At 40.4% G+C, this 8,755-nt stretch overlaps 2 protein-coding genes across 3 annotated transcripts; one reads left to right on the top strand and one right to left on the bottom strand.

Moving 5' to 3' along the window:
- The first annotated feature begins 2,072 nt into the window (after positions 1–2,072).
- LOC106343203 (DNA repair protein RAD16) lies at positions 2,073–6,225 on the top strand. 2 transcript variants are annotated; one of them, XM_013782354.1, is made up of 16 exons: positions 2,073–2,219; positions 2,318–2,398; positions 2,523–3,493; positions 3,585–3,707; positions 3,796–3,869; positions 3,961–4,024; positions 4,120–4,266; positions 4,358–4,443; positions 4,534–4,603; positions 4,697–4,819; positions 4,962–5,192; positions 5,281–5,385; positions 5,471–5,623; positions 5,703–5,791; positions 5,873–5,953; positions 6,052–6,225. In XM_013782354.1, exons 1-16 carry the CDS (start codon positions 2,153–2,155, stop codon positions 6,122–6,124), a joined length of 2,538 nt encoding a protein of 845 aa, XP_013637808.1. In that variant the 5' UTR covers positions 2,073–2,152; the 3' UTR covers positions 6,125–6,225. The 2 variants fall into 2 exon arrangements, with proteins under 2 accessions (XP_013637808.1, XP_013637809.1); XM_013782355.1 differs by having other exon boundaries at positions 2,077–2,198.
- Positions 6,226–6,745: 520 nt separating this feature from the next.
- On the bottom strand, positions 6,746–8,023 carry LOC106293003 (mitogen-activated protein kinase kinase kinase 2). The gene has a single exon (XM_013728672.1). It carries the CDS (start codon positions 7,986–7,988, stop codon positions 6,975–6,977), a length of 1,014 nt encoding a protein of 337 aa, XP_013584126.1. The 5' UTR covers positions 7,989–8,023; the 3' UTR covers positions 6,746–6,974.
- Positions 8,024–8,755: the final 732 nt, after the last annotated feature.

Raw genomic sequence — 8,755 nt, 5'->3', positions numbered from 1 at the left:
TCTATCTACACGCGATCGATCGATCTACACGCGATCGAGCTTTGCCGAACGAGCGTACTGGAACAGGTCGATCAGAATATACTGTGCGTTTTTTGTTTGTTCTGCATAATGATCACGATCGACCGACTGGATCGACCAGGTACTTTCAGAACGATCGATCTGGAAACCAAACAAGAATCCTTCCATCAGATACCCCTCCTTCTGCTCCAATTTATGCCTTGTTTTATCAATCTGCTTGAGAAGGAAATCAAACAAGTACTGACCCCATGGATAATTCTGAAGCTTCCCCAAAACCATCGCCAACTTCATGTACAGATACGGGATATTCACCTTCTCATCCTTCCCCATCACCACACCCATAATAACGCAAAGATATATCAGTCTCACCCTATCAACCCAAGTCCAGGTATTGCTCTCTTCCAAATGCTTTTTTTTATGATCTGCAAGTTTATTTTTCCATTTGTCTTTATCTGCTTGCTCCAAAAACCATCATCATCTTTCCATGTCACTAACCTACTGTTCTTCTCTCGCTTCACTTTCAGACCAGTGACAGCATGATACTCTTGAAATCCAAAACGCAGAGGCCTCCTAGCGAAAGTGAACCACTTCTCATGTCTCTTGCTTGTCATCAACTCTTTACACAAGAAAGGGTGTACCAACCTCGCCGAAAACTTCAGATCATTCTTCTGGATAACCATAATATGCGAAAAAATGGGATCTTTCATAACTTCATCGAATTCTGGCTCCATTTTTTCCGTCAGCAACTCGAGAAGTTTTAGTCGGCAACTGTTATTAATCTTCTTAACCTGAGGTTCCAACCCCTCACCGTATAAACGACTAGGCAACTCCAACTCCATACCTGAAAATTGAATACAATACAACACAATAATTATTAATAACAAATATCACAGCTCAGTTAAATAATGTCTCTTAATACTGTATCAATAACCAATGTCAACAAAACCTAAAAGAATTAGCATTCTCACTGTATCAATTCCAATTTTTGGGTGTTTTGATTTTTTTTTTTAAGAACAAAACCTAAAATTCCTAAATCTATCCAAAAAATATGATTTAAGCCATGGGTTGTGTACAAAATCGTCTCTAATCATCACCTTAACACATGATTGAAGCCTAAACATCCTAACAAACTCAAAAAATTTACCTTTTACCTTTCTATTTTCAAACTCTAGAAAGAAGTGGAGATAGAGTTTCATACCTTTGCAGAACGCACTAAAGAGTGATAGATTCGTAAAAAGCTCACGAAATCGTATGGGTTAGGCCGAAGAATCGTCCAAATCAGAGTGAAATTAAGTGAGTTAGTGTTTATGAACTTGGGCGAGACTTTGATTTTCTCCCTCTTTGTTCGTGAATGGGAAATTATGGGTTTCATCCCAAAGAAATCGACTTTAAAGAGTTGAAATCATGCTTGGTCGGTTCAAATCAAGTGGAAATTAATCCGGATATAATCGAAGAAAACCAAAAAATCGATTTGGGATACTTTCCTGAGCACGGGATCGATCGATCCGTATTGAGAGATCGGTCGATCTATATAAATCGACCTTCGCCGATCGAGTGAAATGGACCAGGTCGATCAGTAAATACTCCGCGTTTTTTTGTTCTGCATAATGATCGGGATCGATCGATCCGTTGGACCTTCTAAATTCGGATCGATCGGTCCCGCATGATCGAATTCATTATATATTTTATTTAAAAAATTACAATTTAAAGGGCATTACTGCCATCTTGAAAAAAAATTAGTCTAATGGGACATAAAATAATAGAGATTAGTCTAAATGGACATAGTTACTTTTTTTTTTTTTTTTTTTTTGCTATAAAAAACCAATTTTCCCAATAAGTTAAAAGTTATAAAGGAAATCAAAAGAGTTGATACTTAATCGATGAAGAAGGAAAACATCTTTGATAATTGACTTCATTTGGTCTTTTGTTGTGTTCGAGTTAATTATTTCCATTAAGCTATTAGGTTTAAGAAAGAAAAAAAGGGGAAGTTGACACGTGTGACATTGTGTTTCCCGCCGTTATCGGCAGTTGCATTGCATATCCCCACTTACTCCCCCTCTTTATTAAATACCCTCACGCCGATTAGATAAACCCTAAATCGCTAACTCGAAATCGAAATTGAGTTTGCTGCGATATGGAGCTTCGATCTCGCAATAAGCAGACTCTTCAATCGAACCAAGGTACTCGATTTCACCGCCACCGTACGTACTCTCTGTTTCCTCCGATCGTCTCTGTTTTCTTCTGAGAAACATCGATAGATCTAAGCGTGCTCACATTGTTTTCTTCTCTTATGAAACAGAGAATCTCTATGACGAAGAAGTCGATGAACAAACTTATGTAATACCTTCTTCTTCAGATGACGACGATTCAGAGTTTCAAGGTTTCTCTTTTTTATTAATACACTCTTTTTTATACTAAATATAAATTAATGCTTAGTAATGATGATAAACTAGCAAAAGTAGTTTCCGAGGATATTTAAATGATAATGTGAAGAATGAACATAGGTGAGGAAGAGGAAGAGGAGAAGGATGATGATGATGATGATGTCCCTAACGTCCATGTCAATTTGCCCAATCCTGTACCTGCTCGTGTCCCTGTGCCATGGCCACCATTCCCAAGAGGCGTTAAAAGAAAGAGCACACGTGTCATCAGAGAGAAAGGCACCCTCTTGTGGGAGATTTGGGAGCAAGAGGATCAGAAGTGGATCGACCAACACATGACAGAGGACGTCGACTTGAACCAGCAGAACACCTTAATCGCCGAAACCGCCGAGCCCCCTGCCGACTTAATCATGCCGCTGTTAAGGTACCAGAAGGAGTTCTTAGCGTGGGGATCGAAACAGGAGCAGTCGTTTAGAGGAGGCATTCTCGCGGACGAGATGGGGATGGGGAAAACCATACAAGCCATCTCTCTCGTTCTCGCCAAGCGCGACTTCGACAGGGCTAATAAGGCCAAAAAAGCTGTGGGGTGCACGCTTGTGCTTTGTCCTCTCGTTGCTGTCTCTCAGTGGTTAAGCGAGATTGATCGGTTTACATCCCCGGGGAGCACCAAGGTGCTTGTGTACCATGGGGCTAAGCGTGAGAAGAATGCTGAAGAGTTTAAGAAGTATGACTTTGTGTTGACGACTTATTCCACGGTTGAGAATGAGTTCAGGAAGTGCATGATGTCTCCCAAGGAGCAGTGTGAGTATTGCAGCAAGTCGTTTTATCCCGCGAAGCTGTTAATCCACAATAAGTATTTCTGTGGGCCCAACGCTGTGAAAACGAATAAGCAATCTAAGCAGCAGAAGAAGAAGATCTCTGTAGCTGCTTCATCGTCCAAGAAAGGGAAGGAAGTTGATGAAGGAGAGGGTAGCAAGACGAAGCGGTCTAGGAGGAAGAGTAAAAAGGGATTGGAGGACGATCAGCTTGGTTCTGTGGATAGAAAGAAGTCTCTTTTGCACTCTATTACGTGGAACCGGATCATTTTGGATGAGGTCAGTACAACTGTACAAGATTAGTCTCTTTTGTTTTGTGAATATTAAGTGGTTACTGTATAAAGTCTAAATTTCATATTCTTTATACCAGGCTCATTACATCAAAGAAAGACGTAGCAACACTGCGAGAGCTGTTTTTGCTTTGGAGGCTACTTACAGATGGGCTTTGAGTGGTACCCCTCTCCAGAACCGTGTTGGAGAGCTTTACTCTCTGGTTAGTTAATCTTTCCTTAAGTTACTTTATCTATAGCACTTAAACTTTATCGCCAACGTCGCTGACTTGACTATTTTGTTTCCCCCAGATTCGCTTCTTGCAAATTCGTCCATACTCGTATTACTTCTGCAAGGACTGTGACTGTAGAATTCTTGATTACACGTAAGTTTTTCACCACACTCGATTCCTAGCTATTGCGTCTTTCTCTTCTGTTTCATTAGCTCATAATATTGTCTGCTGCGTTTGATTGTAGTGCGCATGTAAGCTGTAACAGCTGCACTCATAATGCAGTGCGACATTTCTGTTGGTGGAACAAGGTAACAACTATGAGTTTGCCACTTTATATTTACCAAATTCTTTAAATAAAGATCACCGTTTTAAACTGGTTTTTGTTATTTTCCAATCTTGCTAGTATGTGGCTAGACCAATAACAGCATATGGAGGCAACGAACTGGGTAGGAGAGCCATGGTATTGCTTAAGCACAAAGTTCTGAAAGACATCCTCATAAGACGTACTAAACTGGGCCGGGCGGCTGATCTCGCCCTTCCTCCTAGATTCGTATGTTGCTTTGTCTCCCTTGTCTTAATGTAAATAAAGCTCACTATATAGTTGCTTCCTAGCTTGAACTTACAAGTTTCACTTCTTGTAGATCACTCTGAGGCGAGATGCACTAGATGTAAAAGAGTTTGATTACTATGAGTCACTATACCAAAACAGCCAATCGCAATTTAATACGTTAAGTACCTTCTATTCTACTGTCTTTTGCTCCTTGGTTCATGTAACAGAATTTAATGTTGACTGTGCCTTGTACGTTTCTGTTTGCAGGTATGTTGAGGCTGGGACATTGATGAATAACTATGCACATATATTTGATCTTCTCACCCGTCTGAGACAGGTGTTTGACATCTACAGTTCTCTGGTTAATGCACTTTGAGGATGATATGGGTTATAGAATTTGTGATGTATTTTCTCTGCAATCTTTTTGCAGGCTGTTGATCATCCTTACCTTGTGGTGTATTCCGCTTCTAGTGGAGAAAACGCTAACTTGAATGGTGAGAACAAAAGGGAGCAAGAGTGCGGTCTCTGCCACGAACCGGCTGAAGACAGTGTTGTAAGTGTATCAGTTTTTTTTCGATCTTTTTTAATTTCTCTGTATCTTGTCCAACCTTATAATTTGTTCAGGAATCTGTTAGATTTCTATTGCTGGACTAACTTGTTCCATTAATATTTTCTTTGGTTTTTAAATTGTGAAGGTGACTTCGTGTGCACATGTGTTCTGTAAAGCCTGTTTGATTGATTTCTCTGCATCCCTGGGAAAAGTCAGCTGTCCGACATGCTCGAAACTACTAACCGTGGATTGGACTACTAAAGCTGGCGCAGAGCAACATGCAAACAAGACGACACTAAAAGGATTTAGAGCCTCAAGCATCTTGAATCGGATAAAGCTCGATGATTTTCAGACAAGTACAAAAATAGAGGCTTTGGTATGTGCTCTTAACTATATGTCTCTCCCGTTCAAATAGTGCACCCTGCTTGTTCTTTAACCATACCGTGATCATGTTTGTATGGCAGAGGGAAGAAATCAGGTTCATGGTTGAAAGAGATGGGTCTGCCAAAGCAATAGTTTTCAGCCAATTTACATCATTTTTGGATCTGATACACTACACCCTCGGGAAGGTAAGCAACCCACTACGCTCCGGCTATGTTAATTCTTTGACATTGGTTTTAATCAGACTGAAACCCCATTTTGTTTACAACACAGTGTGGGGTTGGTTGTGCCCAACTGGTGGGAAGTATGTCCATGGGAGCTAGAGATGCTGCCATCAATAGATTCAAAGAAGATCCAGATTGCAGAGTTTTCTTAATGAGTTTGAAAGCTGGAGGGGTTGCTCTCAACCTAACAGTTGCTTCACATGTAAGTTGTCTAGTTAATAACTATGGAGAGATATGCGCCTATTTCAAAATTTGTTCTCACATTGTTTAAAACTCTGTAGGTGTTCATGATGGATCCGTGGTGGAACCCAGCGGTTGAGAGACAAGCACAAGACAGAATACATAGGATTGGACAGTACAAGCCAATCAGGTTTACACTTTAGTTCTCCTTGGATCTCTATATTTGTTGGTGTGTGTACTTAAGAATAATCTTTGGATGCATGTGTTACAGGGTTGTGAGATTCATAATAGAGAACACAGTGGAGGAAAGGATCCTGAAGCTTCAGAAGAAGAAGGAACTTGTGTTTGAAGGGTGAGTAAAAGATTCCCTGTTTCTGTTGTTTTCTATTTCCCAACATAAACTATTATTAATTAGAGGTTATCATTGACACTCTTTTTGTGTCATTACAGGACCGTTGGTGGTTCTCAGGAGGCCATAGGGAAGTTGACAGCGGAAGATATGAGGTTTCTGTTTACCACCTAACTTAATCTGTTAACAACAAAAACTATCAGTGTGTATGTAAGATATGGTACCGTAAACTCGTTTTTACCTTCTTATATCTAGCTAGACATTTGATGATGACTCATCTATGGTTTGATACTCCCTTGCAAGAAAAGTGTTTTAATAATTGAATGAGATTTAGTAGTATAATAAGGTAGGTTTTCAAACCTGTCAATTATTTTATCAAACGATAATTATATTTGTGTAGAAGCAAAGACATAAATGAATGAATGACATCAACATGACCTAACCAAAGCTTTCAACACAAGCAAAAAAAACAGAGTGAAGGTGCGAATCCTTAACAAAGATTCGAAAGGAATCTTTTCAGTTTGCCTAACACTCCGAAGTGACCAACTAACCAACCAACAAACCAGTTCGGCTGGTTCGGCATCTTTGTCGCCTTCATCTCTCACTTTCCATACAAGCTAAAATCATTGCACTCCACAAATCATCCTTTAGTATGCTTACCATAAATCTCATTCTTTTACCTAACTACTTCGCCAAATCTAGTTTCATACAGTTGTAGTTACAAAACATATTGGCAAATAACTCATACCATTTCTGGCATATATGCTTGGCTTAAAGGAATTTTAGATTAATATATCAAAGTCCAATTTCACTATATTTGTTTTATTAACAATGAGCAACAAAATTTGGAATCATGGGAATTTTCTTATAAAAAAATGATGGATTAGTAAATGTATGTACATGAATTTGATCTAAACCTTACCTACATTCACTCAAATTCAAAATTTTCAATTTCCTTGACCAAATGCATTAAACAATTTTTTCCTAATTCAAAATAATCAACACTGTCTCATCATGTGACCGACTAATCATTATTCCGTCGAACCGTGATCCAATCTTCACCGTCCATATCCCACGTGGGATCCACCACAGCCTGACCAATCCAGCTTAGCACTCCAATTCTCTCCTCGTGACATTCCCACCAGCTTGGACGCTCCTGATCCTCCTCCTCTTCCACTGACCTCCAGAACATTTGATCCGTCACGCTTGTCGGTGAGTTCGTAACCAAATCGGTTTCCGATTCCGGTTCTGTATTCGGTTTGGTTGTTACAAACGGATGGTTTAATAATTGCGTCGCTGTCCATCTCTCCTTCGCATCTCTTCTCAAACACTTTCCCAAAAAATCCTTTGCTTGTTCCGTAAGCGAGGAAGGCAGCTCAGGCGACTCACCCATATACCCGACCCGGTAAAGAACCGAAACCGGGTCGGTCGAATCCCCACCAACCCACGGAGGAGAACCGGTGACCATCTCTATCACCGTACACCCCAGCGCCCAAATGTCACTCTCCTTCCCTTGCCTCTCTCCACGCGCCACCTCCGGCGCCATAAACGCCGGAGTTCCTCTAACCGGTTCGGTTAACTCCGGTTCAACCCGTTTCGCGCAACCGAAGTCAGCGATCTTGGCCTCTCCGTTGACTCCGACCAGCACGTTGCTTCCCTTAACGTCGCAATGCGCGATTCCCTTCAAGTTATGAACGTACTCCAAACCAAGAAGTATCTGGCGCGTGTAGCTCACAACCCGAGCCTCGTCGATGCAACCACCGTTTTTAGCCGCCACGTCGGCCAGCGTCCCGTACGGTGCGTACTCCATGAGAAGGTTGTAAGTAGCTAAGGGCTCTTTCGTAACTTCGCATCCTCTGTATCCGATGACGTAAGGAGAATTCATGGAGGAGAGGAGTTTGGCTTCTCTTTGCAAAAACTCCGACTGGTGAAACTCGGCGGATTTCACGGCGATGGTTTCTCCGGATTCTTGACACGTGGCGGCGTAGACGGTGGCTGACGAGCCATGACCTATTGCTTTTTCTCTAGTCCAGTTCATTTTTTTTTTGTTAATGTTTGTTTGCTTTCACTTTGTTATTACAGAGAAGGTATATATATAAGGAAGGTTTTTAATTTTTAATATTTTTTTTTGAGTAATTAGAGAAAGTGTATACTTTTGGTAACATCGAGTTTATCTACCAACGCGAAAATAAAATGAAATAAGTAACTGTATAAGATGATGTCGTCTATACACGTGGAGTTTTAAGGAAAAGCTGATTACCAATTTTTTTTTGTTAAAACATAATGTGTGCAGAAGAAAAACTAAAGAAACGTGAGCAAAGAGGAGTGAGGTGGCACTGTACGTATCTAACGAAACGCTCGATAAGAAGTGACGTGACACTTGGTTAGGAATGGTAGAGTGCTTATTGGTCTTTCTGACCTCTGTGAGTCTAGAAAGTGATGACGTGTCGAAATTCAGGTAGTCAAATAACTATTTGTTTCTGTTCCGACCGGAGTTCCGTATATGTCCTCGAGCAACGTGTCGTCAGAGTTAGGAGGCGACTAGGCGTCGACAAGTGTCCAAATCTTTCCTTTGGCTTCTTTTAGGTAAACAATACTAGTATATTCTTTTTTTTAGGTTCACATGATTTAGGTAACATGCAAAAAATATGGAAAAGAGACGTACGGATATTTGGTAGATTTGAAGCTTGGTCGATGGTATTTGTCGATGGTATTTATGATCTTCATATTTGGAGATTTGTCGTTACATTTCTTATAAAGATATTTGTAAAAACAGTGAAATCATATTATTTCAAAGCAACGCAA

This window comes from Brassica oleracea, chromosome C5 (assembly GCF_000695525.1).
Source record: "Brassica oleracea var. oleracea cultivar TO1000 chromosome C5, BOL, whole genome shotgun sequence".
Lineage (NCBI taxonomy): Eukaryota > Viridiplantae > Streptophyta > Magnoliopsida > Brassicales > Brassicaceae > Brassica > Brassica oleracea.
Note: the sequence above shows the minus strand (reverse complement) of the source record. Positions and strands in the feature narration are given on the sequence as shown.

Bases quoted from the DNA above. Each gene is read 5' to 3' on its own strand.
- LOC106293003 (XM_013728672.1), bottom strand. From the start codon at position 7,988: ATGAACTGGACTAGAGAAAAAGCAATAGGTCATGGCTCGTCAGCCACC.
- LOC106343203 (XM_013782354.1), top strand. From the start codon at position 2,153: ATGGAGCTTCGATCTCGCAATAAGCAGACTCTTCAATCGAACCAAGGT. The intron at 5,193-5,280 runs GTATGTGCTCTT...TTTGTATGGCAG, and splicing joins GTACAAAAATAGAGGCTTTG to AGGGAAGAAATCAGGTTCAT. The intron at 5,792-5,872 runs GTTTACACTTTA...CATGTGTTACAG, and splicing joins GGACAGTACAAGCCAATCAG to GGTTGTGAGATTCATAATAG.